This window comes from Mastomys coucha, unplaced genomic scaffold, assembly GCF_008632895.1.
Source record: "Mastomys coucha isolate ucsf_1 unplaced genomic scaffold, UCSF_Mcou_1 pScaffold21, whole genome shotgun sequence".
Taxonomy (NCBI): domain Eukaryota; kingdom Metazoa; phylum Chordata; class Mammalia; order Rodentia; family Muridae; genus Mastomys; species Mastomys coucha.
In genome coordinates this window covers 38,905,697-38,921,243 of record NW_022196904.1, presented here as the reverse complement: position 1 = coordinate 38,921,243, position 15,547 = coordinate 38,905,697, and the positions used below count along the sequence as shown (strand labels likewise).

At 40.8% G+C, this 15,547-nt stretch overlaps 1 protein-coding gene across 1 annotated transcript; it reads left to right on the top strand.

Annotated features, from left to right (window-relative positions):
- The first annotated feature begins 9,115 nt into the window (after positions 1-9,115).
- On the top strand, positions 9,116-13,060 carry LOC116100515 (mas-related G-protein coupled receptor member X1). The gene is made up of 2 exons (XM_031384316.1): positions 9,116-9,243; positions 12,015-13,060. The coding sequence occupies exon 2, from the start codon at positions 12,040-12,042 to the stop codon at positions 13,009-13,011; it is 972 nt and encodes a 323-aa protein (XP_031240176.1). The 5' UTR covers positions 9,116-9,243; positions 12,015-12,039; the 3' UTR covers positions 13,012-13,060.
- The last annotated feature ends 2,487 nt before the right edge of the window (positions 13,061-15,547 follow it).

The window sequence follows — 15,547 nt, the reverse complement described above, 5'->3', positions numbered from 1 at the left end:
CCATGACATGCTAAAATGAAGGGAGGGAATCTCATAGGAACCAATCCCTAGAAAAAGGACTATAGGTAATTAAGAACTTCTAATAGAAAATTAATTTCCCTAGGTATGAGCCCCTAGTTGGCTATGCAATATCAAGCTTTTAGTCTTCAAATCATGTGCTTACAAGCAACACTAGTGAATGGAGTCAGTAGATTGTATCTATACATTTATCCTTATCAATGTATAACAGTAATAACTAAAGAAAAATAGGCCATGAGTTTGACAGGAAGTGAAGGGGGCTTACAGGGGTTGAAGAGAGGAAATGGAAGGAAGGAAATGATGCAATTATATTTTGATTAAAATTTTAAAATAGAAAAAAATCAACAGGGCCTGAGGCTGCCATGCTGAATTCAAGTTCATAATACATGAGGCCACGCGGGTTATGGTACCATTCTCTGTAAAGAAGTAAAAGTACGTTTACATCATAAGCTCATACAAGGACTAAAGGGGGAAAATATCTGCTAAACCCAGTCACCTGCCGATTTTGACCCAGAAATGAGCTAGTTGTGAGTAGAAATCACTTTAAGCATTTCTCTATATCCCAAACACTGTACTTTACCTATGTTCTCCTTGGACTCCTCTCAAGAAAAAACATATGAAAACTAATTCTACTAAAGATGTTGTCAGACAGAAAAATGGATGTTTGCATTATACACCTCAGTAAGTAGTCGTCTGTACGTACCGCTTCTTCAAATACCTCTTTTCAATGGCATCCAGACTCTCCTCACTGGCCCCTCCTTCCCCATATTTCTGGGTAAATACCTCTTTTCAATGGCATCCAGTCCTCTCCTCACTGACCCCTCCTTCCCCATATTTCTGGGTAAATTAGCTCAAATACAAGCCCAACCCCATACACAGTGAGTATTAAAATGTTTCTAAAGTGCTCAAAGCCTCACTGAGTACACACTTTAAAAGCATGTAATGGTAAAACTCAATTACTTAGACCAACCCATGTAGGTAATTGCTCCAAAGTCAGAAGGAAATGTTTGCAAAAAGAATTGTATTAAGTGCAATTTCCTTCATCTCAGCACAGCTATGTGCTGCTTTAATTTTTTCATTTTTTCAATTAATCCAAACATCCTATCAGGCTCCGCATTCATGCATTCACTCATTTACTGAACAGTGAGATCATAGTGTGCAGAACTTACAGCTAGACACCGTGCAATGTGTCTAATATAAAAATGGATTCTGTCTTCAGCAGCTGTCACAAGGAGCCATTTGTAACCCGTCAGGCTCAGCCATCCTCACACCAGTCCTAGCAAAGGTCATAAGCCTCTCAAGCCCATAAGCTTGATCTCTGGATTGCAGGAAGAACAACAGAGTCAACTATCCTCTCAGAAACTGACCTCCAACCAAAGAGCATACGAGTTAGCTGGACCTAGGCCTCCCCACACATATGTAGCAGATATGCAACTTAGTCTTCATGTGGGTCTCGAACAACTGGAGCAGGGCTGTCCCAAAAGCTGTTGCCCATATGTGGGATATGTTCTTGTAGCTGGACTATGTTGTCTGGACTCAGTGGGAAAGAATGCCTAGTCCCACAGAGACTTGATGTTCCAGGGTTGGGGTATACCCAGGGGTGTCCCCACCTGCTCAGAAGAGAAGAGGAGGGAGGATGGGGGCAAAAATTGGGAGGGGGTTTTACCAGGAGGCAGGCAGTGAGCAGGATGTAAAGTGAATTAGTAAAAAATATATGTGTGTGTTAATTAGTTAATTAATAAAAACAAAACCAAACAATACAAAGCAAGAAAAAAACAAAAAGGTTGTGGCTCTGCTTCAGGAGCAGGATGCTCACCAAGTATGTACAAGTGCCTAGGTTTTATCCTCACCAAAACAGTTTAAAGCTTTTGCCTAAATTTTGCCTAAATTATAACACTAAGTTATCCTTAGGGTTTTTTTTTTTTTTTTTTTTTTGCTTTCTTCTCATGAAACTTTCCCTATACATTAGTCAAATCTCTTATAGAATATTTCCCGCTACAGCTGTTACCACAATTTAGGAAATCATTCATGTTACCCTTAAAATGTGGCTTCAAGTTTAGCTCCTATATTCTTTCTGCCTCTTATTCCACAGGGCTCCCTGGGCCTTGAGGGGAGGAAATAGATTGTTTTCTAAGGTCCATGACATCATTAGCCCCAGGAAGCTTACTAGGTATCCAGTACCATAGCTCCTTTGTAGGACATTTAATAGCAAGGAAAGGGCTCAGGATAAGGTACACATGACAAGTAATATTTTCCTTGGTGGCAGCAATGGCACTGAATTTTAAAAAAATAAAATAAAATAAAAGCACATGACCTTCTTTCTCCTCTTTGGATGTGTACCCATAGTCATAAAGGTACCAGCATCAACTCTTGTCTTCCTGTATTTTTGCTGTCAAGAGAAAATGTCTATCTTTGGGCAGAGTAATGTTTGGTTTTTTAGCCTAAGCCTATCTCACATCAATGTGGGTCTATATTGTAATAGAGACCAGACCACAGTTTATAGTCAACATGACCTCAGTTTGGATATCTGTTCATGGACTCTTAGGATCTCGGTAAGTCACCTGCTCTCTACATTCATCTGTTTTCTTCCCCTGCAATATAATTTCAATAATTACCACATGGCAGGTTGGTTCAAAGAGTGGGTACCTTCATACATTGCATGTTGAGCCTTCCTGGAGCATCAGTAGAGATAAAATCAAGCCTCCTCACCTAGATCCTGATTCCCAAGTCTGCATGTGTCCACCACTGCCCTAGTTCATCTGGCAGTTGATGTGGGTGAATGGTGGATCTTAAACTATACATGTTCAAGAATGTCTCTGTCTAAATTCTCAGTCTGACCTGAGTTAACTTCTTCAAGTGCCACCACATTATAAGTTCCCATCTAGAGTATGCCAGCATTTTCGAGCCATTCCACACCGTAGTTACATTTTTTAATCCCAATGTCAATCTTTTCAGACATCACAGAACCAAGCATGCTCATCATTAGCATTAAGCATTACCTGATCAATTGATGACCATCTAGTGCCATTGCTGCCACCAAGGAAAATATTACTTGTCATGTGTACCTTATCCTGAGCCCTTTCCTTGCTATTAAATGTCCTACAAAGGAGCTATGGTACTGGATACCTAGTAAGCTTCCTGGGGCTAATGATGTCATGGACCTTAGAAAACAATCTATTTCCTCCCCTCAAGGCCCAGGGAACCCTGAGGACTAAGAGGCAGAAAGAATATAGTAGCTAGAGGGGATGGAGGACACCAAGTAAATGAGGCCCTCTAGATCAACAAACCTCACATGAACTCACAGAGACAGAAGCAGCATGCACAGGGCCTTCACAGGTCTGCACCAAGTCCTATACACTTACACTATGGCTTCCAGTTTAGTGTGTTCATGGTATTCCTGAGCATGGAAACAAGTGGGTCTCTGACAATTGGGCCCTTTCTTGGGCCTTTTTCCTCCATTGGTCTGTTTTGTTAGACTTTGAAGTAATAATTTTTGGTTTACTTTATTATATTTTATTTTGTTTGAGTGAATGAATGAGTGAATGAATGAATAAATATCAACTTTGATATTCACTAGGATAAAAGTTAACAAAAGAACTGTCATTTATATGTTCTGAGAGAGAGAGAATCAGTTTTTTCCAATGGAATGACACTTAGTATATCAACCACTTCAGGACAGATCTCATGTTCGGGAGTAGTTGACCAACATATAACAAACTCCACAGTTTTGTGTGTACACTTTTACTTGATCACAATTTGATTGGTGTGGGCTCTTTTGGTTGGCTGGCTTTGCTTTGCTCTTTTCTTTTGGGGCAATATTGTATTTTGTTTTCTAGGTTTGGGGTGTTTTGTTGTTGTATTGGGGTTTTGGTTTGTTTTGTAAGAAAGAACTTAAAGCTGGGTGGGTAGGGAATAGGAAAGGTTCTGGACAAACTTGGGTGAGGGGAAAAATAAAATCAAAATATGTCCTCCCTGTTGGGTGCTGGGAACCTTTTGGGTCTCTGGCACATGGGACTTTCTAGTGGCTACTTCCTGTTCCTCCTCCTCCTCTGCTACAGCCTAACAAAAGGGGAGAGAGAACCTGTAGAGACTATATCCAGTGGATAGGCACAGCCCCCAGTGGAGGGATGGGGCCGTGCACCCACCTCAAAAATATTAATCCAGAATTCCTCCTGTCAAAAGGAAATGCAAGGACAAAGAGTAGAGCATTGAAGAAAAGGCCATCCAGAGACTGTCACACCTAGGGATCTATCCCATCTGCAGACACCAAACCTAGACACTACTAATGATGCCAAGAATGGCTTACTAACAGGAACCTGGTATAGCTGTCCCCTGAGAGACTCTACCAGAGCCAGGCCAATACAGATACAGATGCTTGCAGCCAACCATCAAACTGAGCACAGAAACCCCAGTGAAGAAGTTAGTGCAAGGACTATAGGAGCTGGAGGGGTTTGCAACACCATAGGAAGAACCACAATAACAAGCAACTAGACCCCCCCCCAAAGCTCCCAGGAACTAAACTACCAACCAAAGAGTACACATGGAGGGCATCCATGGTTCCAGCCACATATTTAGCAGAAGATGGCCTTTGTGGGCATCACTAGGATAAGAGCCCCTTGGTCCTGTGGAGGCTCAATGACCCAGGGTAGGGAAATGCTAGGGTACTAAGGCAGGAGTAAGTGGGTGGGTGGGGGAGCACCCTCATAGAGGCAGGGAAGAGGGAGACAATAGGGGTCTTGTAGAGGGAAAACAGAGAAGGGGGATAACATTTGAAATGTAAATAAATAAAATACTAATAAAAAATGAAAAAAGATCAAAATATATTTAAATTTAAAAATTGTTTTAAATAATAAAAAATATTTTTAAAGTGCATGTTTTCTGAAGGAAAAGCCATCTAAAGACTGCCCCACCTGGGGATCCATCTCAGTCACCAAACCCAGACACTATTGTGGATACCAACAAGTGTTTGCTGACAGGAGCCTGATATAGCTATCTCCTGAGCTAGTGCCTGACAAATACAGAGGTGGATGCTCTCAGCCAACCATTGGACTAAACACAGTGTCCCCAATGGAGGAGCAAGAAAAAGGACCCAAGGAGTTGAAGGTGTTTGCAGCCCCATAGGAGGAACAACAATATGAACCAACTAGTACCCCCCAGAGCTCCCAGGGACTAAACCACCAACCAAAGAGTACACATGGTAGGATCCATGGCTCTCGCTGCATATGTAGCAGAGGATGGCCTTGTCAGTCATCAGTAGGAGGAGAGGCCCTTGGTCCTGTGAAGGCTCGATGTCCCAGTGTAGGGGAATGTCAGGACAGGGAAGCAGGAGTGGATGGGTTGGTGAGCAGGGGGATCAGGAAGGGGATAGGGGGTTTTCGGAGGAAAAACCCGGAAAGGGGATAACATTTGAAATATAAATAGAGAAAACATCTAATAAAAAATAAAAATAAACAAATTTAGATTTCAATATATTTCTGTGGCTAAGCTGACAGCAGCGTGGAGAGAGAGAGGTTTGTTGTAACACTTGAGTTGTTTTTCTGCCCCATGGTGTCTAGAGTGTCTAGGGTCTAGTGGGGACCCTAGAGTGTGCCTGAGACCAGGTTTACCTTTCTTATGATGTTTCTGGCTCTTGTTCATTACAGAGCCAGTTCTGAGGTCCAAGAAGTATCTGCAAACTGCTACCCATAGTGCATAGCTAGCCCACAAGAAGCTGACTCTACATGCAGGCGTGCACACCACGACTGTTTCTATTTTATGATGTAGAATTTTGCTGATGCATGAAAAATTAAGAACAAAAAAATCTTTTGAAAATAGAAGTGGAATATTGCAATTTTGTTAAGAGGAATCATCTAGCTGCCTGTGGTAGATACAGGAGTGACAGTCTATGTTCAGAAATAATTTTTTTTGAAAGGGGGCAAGAACAAAATGTAATTGGGAGAAGGAACACTGATCATAGAACAGTCACATTCAGAGCCTATTCCAGTTGTGGGTCAGAGTAATGAATCCAACATAGGGCTAGACACATGGTGGTGGTTCTTTCTTGTCAACAAAGCTGCCTCTCATCTGGGGATTCATGATACATCCCAGAATTTTGAAAATGAAACTGAGATGGGATATAGACAAGAAGAAAATTTAAAAATACATGCTGAAAGCCTACTTTGAGCTTCTGTTCTGGCAGCACCCCACCTTTTAACTGCAAAAGGAAACTGTTCTCTCAGGGTCCTTCCTTCCAGGGGACAGTACCATTCTCTTAATCTTGAGTTCTAGAACATTCCTGTTGCTGAGTTTTGAAGCACAGTGTTACAAGTACCTACTGTTTGCTTCATTTTATGTTTACTATTTCGCCAGTCATTTCTGCCCCTTCTAATTGAATTACTTTTTGACTCATGAATTATCCCTCTGTCTCATGGGCTTATTCTTGTCAAAATACTTAGATGTGGGTTTTGTGACTTCTTCATAACTTACACCAGAACTTTAACTGTAAACTTTTCTATATTCCTTTATTTTTGTGTGGTTTCTCCTTTTAATGGTTCCCTAATTTTATTAGAATTATTTCTCATGTTTTTCATAGCATAATGTTTTTTATTATAATTTAAGCTGGTATGTGTGTGCATTTCATTCTTACTTGATAAGCTGGCAATATTCTAAGAACTTTATGGTGATTTCTTGTTGGGTTTACTTAAAAGGTATAATTATTTTTACAACACATCATAAGCATTTATTGTCATTTTCTCATTGTTTTTGGATTGATATTTGAACTTGTGTAATGTATCTTTAAAGAAACTTGGACATTTATAATTGCAAAAGAGCCTCAGATCTCTTATAAATTGCTAATACAATCACAAAAATGGGACTTTTTTGTGACCAAATTCTTATATCCACTTCACAAAATTCCACCTTTTGGAGTTGCTTCTAGTGAAGTTTTATTATCAGATTGCCCTTGTTTTCATTTCTTCAGCTTAATTAAAACAAATTGTGTACAAATTTCTTTAAAAGAATCTATTGGGGATTCATCCCAGATACAGTCACCAAACTCCAACACTATTGTGGATACTAAGAAATGCTTGCTGAAAGGAGTCTGATATAGCTGTCTCCTGAGAGGCCCTGCCAGAGCCTTATAAATATGGAGTTGGATGCTCACAGCCAACCATTGCACTGAATGTGGGGTCCCCATGGAGGAGTTAGAGAAAGGTAGCTGGGCAGGGGTGGTGCACGCCTTTAATCTTAGCACTTGGGAGGCAGAGGCAGGCAGATTTCTGAGTTCAAGGCCAGCCTGCTCTACAGAGTGAGTTCCAGTTCTGTATAGCCAGGGCTATACAGAGAAACCTGTCTCAAAAAACAAAAAACAAAACAAACAAACAAAAAAAGTAGAGAAAGGACTGAAGGAGCTGAAGGGGTTTGCAACCTCATAGGAAGAGCAACAGTATCAACCAAGCAGAGATTCCAGGGACTAAGCCTCCAACCAAGGAGTATACATGGCTCCAGCTGCATATGTAGCAGAGGATGGCTTTGTCAGGCATCAATGGGAGGAGAGGTCCTTGGTCCTATGAAGGTTCAACAGATGCCCCAGTGTAGGGGAATTGAGGGCAGGGAGGCAGGAGTGGGTGGGTGGGTGGAGGAACACCCTCATAGAAACAGGGGGAGGGGGAGGGATAGGGGGTTTCCATGAAGGGGGGAGCCATGTAAGTGGATAACACTTGAAATGTAAATAAATTTAAAAAATAAATAAGTATATATATAAAAGAATTTACTTCCCACACTTTGCTAGACCAACATAACTACTTGCTACATTCTAAATTCTATCCATCCTTATACCCAGAGATAAATGTAGCTACTGCCCCTCCTTAAAGAAGCCTGTTTTTACAGCAAATGGAGACTGTCACAGAAGACCACAACTGGATGCAACGACTGCAGAGATTAACAGATCATGGGGAGCCCAGCCCCAACAAATACATCTACATCATAGCTCCTGCATCTATGACCTATGGAACATAATGGAAAAGGGCATAAAGACTTTAAGAGCCAGAATACCAGGAAGTCTGCTGTGAAACAGTCTCTTCTAAAACAGCAACATAAACAAGGGGACAATGGCAAAAGAAATGGACATGTTAGTGTGGAAGGAAAATCTTCACAAGGTCCCACCCCTAAACAAAGAACCATTGGCTACTAACAATTACTGGGAGAAGGAGAATTAGCCTCTCCTAGGGGTGAGTCCTTATTGGCTGTCCATTGAAGAATGGTCAACCCTGAAACCATACACATACAAATAATGAAAGCAGATTCAGCAAATTTAGAAAGAACACAAATCGGTGTTTTGTATTATGTAGAAGAAATCCAATAAATAATATTCTAAGCACATAAAACAGATTGACTTTTAAATGACATTAGATGGCAAATAGCTAATCTGGTTATAAAGTGTGGCTCAAGAAAAGAGACCACAGGAGATAAATAAACCTTGTAAGCGTTACTGCTTACACTACACAAAAATAGGTATATAATAAATTTCATAAATGGAGGGAGGAGGCAGTATACACTCCATAGGCTGAACTCTAGTTTATAATGAAATACTCAGTTGGTTCAGCTTTCAACACGAATAACTAAAAACAGAAGTATAACTTTACTATTCAGAGAATTTAAAAGAGCTAAGAGAAAGTGACGTCTAGAGAGTGGGACTGGGGAAGAGGTTCCCTCTGTGGGAACTTGTCTGTCAGTTACAATAAAAGGACATCTACAAGTCAGTTATCGGGTGAAGAAAATAGGAAAGAAAAAAAAAAAAGCCAGGCCAGGAGGATGCTCTAGAGACACCACAATGTACCTTAGCTATAAATCTTACATGCAGCTCATTTGAGCTACCATCGTTACTGCCTAGGCCCATAGTTGGCAATTAAAGCTTCAGAATGGTACTTACTTACCGAGGTGGGGGGATACAAGATAAGGTGGGGTGGGAGAGGTTCATATAGGAGTGGAAACTGGGAAGTCGTCCAGAAATAGCTCTGTGAAGAATTGTGCCTCACATTGATTTGGTATCTTATTAATCCCCAGCCCAAGAAATCACATGGGCTGCCCAGCATCTCAGTAAGCCTCACTTGGTCACCAGCTCTGATTAACCCTCCTACTGGTATTTCTTGGGAGATGTAAAAAGATGTTCTAGCATCCACAACCCCAGAAGACTTCAAATTCAGCACAAGTCAGCTCTTCAGCTCCTGACAGAGCATTGGAAGAAAGGTAAGGATTTGTGTCCAGATATGTTTGTTTCCAGAGTTTGTTGAAAAAAAAAATATTTGTCTATGTTCGTATCCTTCTGCCTCAATACTGAGAAGCTGCATGTGGGGACCACTGGACTTCCTTCAAGGAAAGAGTGGAGACATGAGGCTGCATTTAAAAAGTGTTGGCAACCTTAAATATGGGAGGAATGTCGGTAAGGTTACTGAAACCACTGACCCTTCTTTTACCCCAGTTTTTCCAATGTGTTGCCATGGGGGGAATGGTGCATCTTACATTCATTTACAAGGAAAGGTAAAAGCTAATGTGGTCACATGCTCCCTTGATCTCAGTATTTGGAGAATGAGGAAGGAGGATTACATTCACTTGAAGTCAGCCTGGGCTACATAGAAGGTTGCAGCCCAGCCTGGGTTACATAGAAAGACTGTCTCAAAAAAGAAAGAAAGAAAAGGGAAGAATGGATGAGGATCACATTCAGACCTTGTTTTCCAGACTGGCTGCTACTTACCAGGTCTCATTGTTCTATTTGCTTTTCAGTGTTATTCTCCTTTGCGTATCTGAGACCTGAAAAGGTGTCAAAATAAAAATGTTATCATAGACTGAAATATTTGAGGAATGTTCCTTGAGTTAGCAGTTTACAGTCATAGACAGGATTGAGAGATACCGATGATGCATGATTTTTCACCATAAGGCGTGCCATAGTAGAGTGCTGTATTTAACCCTATACATAGCCAGAGAAGAAGCATTTCCTGGAAGAGAATAAATCCTAGCTATAGTTGTAGTAGCAGAAAAGGACAGTCATGCAAGTGGAAAGTCACTGCCTTTGCCAACTCACAGCCTCACAGGTCAAGAGCTAGGAGCCAAAAATTCATACTCACCACCCCCTCCAGTCTCCTGGTGATGTCTCCCAGTGACTCTAAAACCACATGCTCAAACTGAAAGGCCCTGTTTCCAGACAACAAAGATCCTAGTTTCCTTCCCATACCCTCCAGACAACTAAGGTTTTTGAAAGCTTGTCAAAAAAAACTATATTTTCTGCCTGATAGGAGAATGGACTGACCCTCTGTCCACTACTGGGAGCCTCCTCTCTAGGTATGTCCTCTGAAGGGAGTCACATCTAGTTTGTGAAGCAGAAGAGAGACACTGGAGTGGGGCATCTGTCTTTAATTGGCTTATACCCATATCTCTCTTCCTCTTCACTGGCTTCTCTTTCTCATTTCTAAAATTTAAAAAGAAAAATGTTAATCCTTACCTCTTCGACTGCTAAAACAACTAAAAGAGAAAATAGCAGTTGATTTCAGCTTCGTTGCTCTTTCTACAACTAGGGTGTGTGTGTGTGTGTGTGTGTGTGTGTGTGTGTGTGTGTGTGTGTGTGCTGTCTCTTTATATTTTAAGTCCTACACTTCTATTTCCCTTCAAAAGCTCCTCTCAAGCAAAAGCTTTCTCCTGCAAAGTAAATACCACTAAAGATCTCCTGGGAGAAAGAATGGAATCCATTTTGTGGCTTACTTCACACCACGCCAATTAACTCTTCCTTTTGTTGTTCTGTTTTAATTTCTCTACCCCTGTTCCAGGCACTAAGACCTCACTCTCTTTTTTTCTGTACTTTATGTTGCTGAGCAATTCAGTCCAGATTCATATAAAACCCTCTGCCACTCTCTCCAAACCCAGCCTACCTATATATACACGATTTGTGTACAAAAATAAATCTATGTGCTCAGCCAAGCCATAATGAGTCCTTGTGTTATAGGAGAAATCAGGGTTCCCTCGGTAATAAGAGAATTTTAGAACACCCCCCACAAAAAAATATAAAAATAGATTCAGAAGGAAGCTCAATAACAGTTTTACTAAAATTTCAGAGCAAAACAAAGGAAGCAAGCTGTAAATTTGGGCAGCTGCCAGAAGGAAGAAGATGGATAAGGGAAAGAGAAAAAGCTGTGCCTTTTGACATCCCAAGAAAGCTGGCATATCCAGCAATGAAAGCTGGGAAGAAACTCCATGGTAGAAAGGAATGTGTGTTTCAGAAATGATCAAGAAAATCCAGAGTGTCAGGAAAACCTTACTTGGGCTTTTGGCCCATGTTCAAAAGGAAATCTAAAGAAAGAAAAGGGAACATTACACTTTTCTGAGTTAGAGTGCATTCAGAGAAGCAGACAGGGAAGGTCGGAGATGGCTCCATAGAGGGTGGCACTCCTGTGAAGGATGAGGGAGTTGTCATTCCTTCTGCCACCTTAGCAATCTCCTGGCCAGGTGACTGACAGGTGCAGCTTGGCCAACTCAAGGGAGGAGGTAAATGCATGTGATGCTGTAAGCTGCTGAGCAGACCAGAGTCACATCTCTACCCAGAGTTAGGGGTAAAACTCAGAATCCATTCTTTTGACCACATGGAAGTATCTTTCCCTTAATGTACCTCACCAAAACCCTGATATCTTCATCTTTTCTATGTTATTTTAAGTCCTAGGGAGGCAAATGTGATGTTTCTCTTCTGGGGTTACCATGAGCAGGTAATAAATCCAACACTGACCACGAGAGAAGAGAATCATTTCCATGTGATTTAAAGGTTATACACAGGAAGAATGACCCAGACTATAGAGTATAAACAAGCTCTGAATTTGAATCCACGGTCCAGAATTCTTAATACGTGTGCTCCTGTTACTCTCCTTTTATTTATAAATGATTTTATTTAGCCATGTTGACAACAATATCTATATTACATTATGATCTCAAAAAGAAGAGTCAATATTAAGGTGTTCAAATATGGTTTGTGTTCTCAGGGACACTACTGGAAGATTTGTGAGCATGGATCCAACCATCTCATCCCACAACACAGAATCTACACCACTGAATGAAACTGGCCATCCCAAGTGCAATCCAATCCTGAGCCCATCCCTCCTGGTCTTCATCATTGCTCTGGTTGGATTGGCAGGAAACACCATTGTGCTCTGGCTCCTGGGATTTCGCATGCGCAGGAAAGCCATCTCAGTCTATGTCCTCAACCTGGCTCTGGCAGACTCCTTCTTCCTCTGTTGCCACATTACGGACTCTCTGCTACGGATCATTGACTTCTATGGCATCTATGCTCATAAATTAAGCAAAGAAATCTTAGGCAATGTAGCAATCATTCCCTATATCTCAGACCTGAGCATCCTCAGTGCTATTAGCACAGAGCGCTGCCTTTCTGTATTGTGGCCAATCTGGTACCACTGCCACCGCCCAACAAACACATCAGCTATCATATGTGCCCTAATCTGGGTTCTGTCCTTTCTCATAGGCATCCTTGATTGGTTCTTCTCAGGATTCCTGGGTGAGACTCATCTTCATTTGTGGAAAAACGTTGACTTTATTATAAGTGCATTTCTGGTTCTTTTGTTTATGCTTCTCTTTGGGTCCAGTCTGGCCCTACTGGTGAGGATCCTCTGTGGTTCCCGGCGGAAACCACTGGCCAGACTGTACGTTACGATCTCTCTCACAGTGATGGTCTACCTCATCTGTGGCCTGCCTCTTGGGCTTTACTTGTTCCTGTTATATTGGTTTGGGATCCATTTACATTATCCCTTTTGTTACATTTACCAAGTTACTGTGGTCCTGTCCTGTGTAAACAGCTCTGCCAACCCCATCATCTACTTCCTTGTAGGCTCCTTTAGGCAGCGTAGAAAGCATCGGTCCCTCAAAACGGTTCTTAAGAGGGCTCTGGAGGAAACTCCTGAGGAGGACGAATACACAGACAGCCATTTTCAGAAAACCACTGAGATGTCAGAAAGCAGATGTTGAGAGTCAATACATTAACTTCTCTCAGAAATGCCTCAGTGAATGTAGTGCTTTCAAATGTTTTTTTTTTATCTGATTTTCTTATAATTCTGAAAGTAGTCAGAAATACGAATTTCTTCAACTTTCTTGGCGCTGTCAATGAATTTCTCAAATACCCTCCAAAATTTTCTCATTGAACACTTTTTTGCAATTTTTACAATAGAAAAGCTCTTATTCGAACCATAAATCTGAAACTGAGAACATAAAGTTATAAAATGTTTTTACTCAGGGCCATTTCCCAGAGAATTTTATGTCCTGTGATTCTCCCAGTGCAGAAGACAGTAAGAAGATTTGTTATGAAAGAATACGTTCTACCACATGTAAGGATGGCCACCGTCTCCAGTTTGAGGAGAATAGCTCCCTCACAGACATGCTCTATTCATGTAGAGCAATGCAGGCAGCCAGACATATGAGAAATATTTTGGAAGTTTTTTTTCCTATGGTGTGATGACAAATTTGTCTTGTGTTTTGGGCTAAAATCAAGGCCTTTGTCCTTAAGAATGATAGGCAAATATTGACTGCTCAAGCATAGTACAGAAATATGACCAATCCACTGAAACGCTGGAAAAACTAGAAAACTCTCATCTAAAAGTTGGATTAGGAAGATCAAGTGCTAGTTTGGAATCTATTTTAGAACAAGATATCAAGATTTGACTATGCCACTGACATGAACTGAAGGCACCAGGAACCAAGCAGAAGTAGAAGAGTCTCTGTGCATTGTGAGTATAACCACCCTGCACACTCACTCTCCTCCCACACCAGAGCAGCTGTCTGGCTGTTGTAATGCTCTTTCTATAAGATGCTATGGTACATACTAGGCACTGATATTGTCAGTATAGCAATGCTGGTTATAAAAATGATGAAATCTGCTTACTGTTCTTTAGGAGGATACAGAATGTTGAAGAAGACATCTACTTGCAAGCCCCTCTCTATACTGGCATAGCTGTTCTATCATGTTAAAGTCATGATAGAAACTGGAGAAAAGGGGAGGGATTGGGATGGGGTGGGCATGTGTGAGTGTGGATGTGGGTGTTGTGTGTGCAGTGGTATGGGGTCATGTGTATGTGGAGTATATGTGGTGTGTGTGTGTGTGTGTGTGTGTGGGTGTGTGTGTGTATGTGTGGTGAGGGAGGGTATCTGGGGTGTGGAGAGATGGGGGTGGGGGGTGGGGGGTGCATGTTGATGATGACGAGCAGTTACCTAGCATGTACCACTACCACTTCTGTGAGTTACATTGATTTTTTCTCTAATTTAACTCTACATATTTCACTTTTATTTTTCAATATATTTAATAGAAATATAATCATATTATCAAAGAAACATTTCTCTTGCTGTTGATTTCTAGTTTTATTCAATTAGGACATAATACAACATAATAAATTATTTTGGTATGGGGCTTGTTAAGATTGATTTTGTAAACCAAATAACCCAATTAAAAAATGGGGTACAGAGTTAAACAAAGAATTCTCAACACAGAAATCTCAAAAGGCTGAGAAGCACTTAAAGAAGTACTCAACATCTTTAGTCATTTAGTAATGAAAATGACCCTGCGATTCCACCTCACACCAATAGAAACAGCTAAGATGATAAAAAAAAATAATAAAATAAATAAAAATTTTAAAAAAATTTAAAAAGACACCTCTGAGGTTTAGCTTCTTGAGTTCTTTGGATATTAGCCCTCTATCAGATATAGGATTGGTAAAGATCTTTTCCCAATTTGTTGGTTGCCATTTTGTCCCATTGACAGTGTCTTTTGCCTTACAGAAGCTTTGTAATTTTATGAGGTCCCATTTGTCAATTCTTGATCTTAGAGCATAAGCTATTGGTGTTCTGTTCAGGAAATTTTCCCCTGTGCCTATGTGCTCGAGGTTCTTCCCCACTTTCTTTTCTACTAGTTTCAACGTATCCGGTTTTATGTGGAGGTTCTTGATACACTTGGATTTGAGGTTTGTACAAGGAGATTGGAATGGATTGATTTGCATTCTTCTACATGCTAACTGCCAGTTGAGCCAGCACCATTTGCTGAAAATGCTGTCTTTTTTCCACTGGATGGTTTTAGCTCCTTTGTCAAAGAACAAGTGGCCATAGGTTTGTGGGTTTATTTCTGGGTCTTCAATTCTATTCCATTGATCTACCTGCCTGTCACTGTACCAATACCATGCAGTTTTTAATCACAATTGCTCTGTAGTACAGCTTAAGGTCCAGGATGGTGATTCCACCAGAGCTTCCTTTATTGTTGAGAATAGTTTTGGCTATCCTGGGTATTTTGTAATTCCAGATGTATTTGCAAATTGCTCTTTCTAAGTCTGTGAAGAATTGAATTGGAATTTAGATGGGGATTGCATTGAATCTGTAGATTGCTTTCAGAGAACCAAATAACCCTATTAAAAATGGGGTACAGAGCTAAACAAAGAATTCTCAACTGATGAGTGCCAAATGGCTGAGAAGCACCTAAAGAAATGTCCAACATCCTTAGTCATCAGGGAAATGCAAATCAAAA

Bases quoted from the DNA above. Each gene is read 5' to 3' on its own strand.
- LOC116100515 (XM_031384316.1), top strand. From the start codon at position 12,040: ATGGATCCAACCATCTCATCCCACAACACAGAATCTACACCACTGAAT.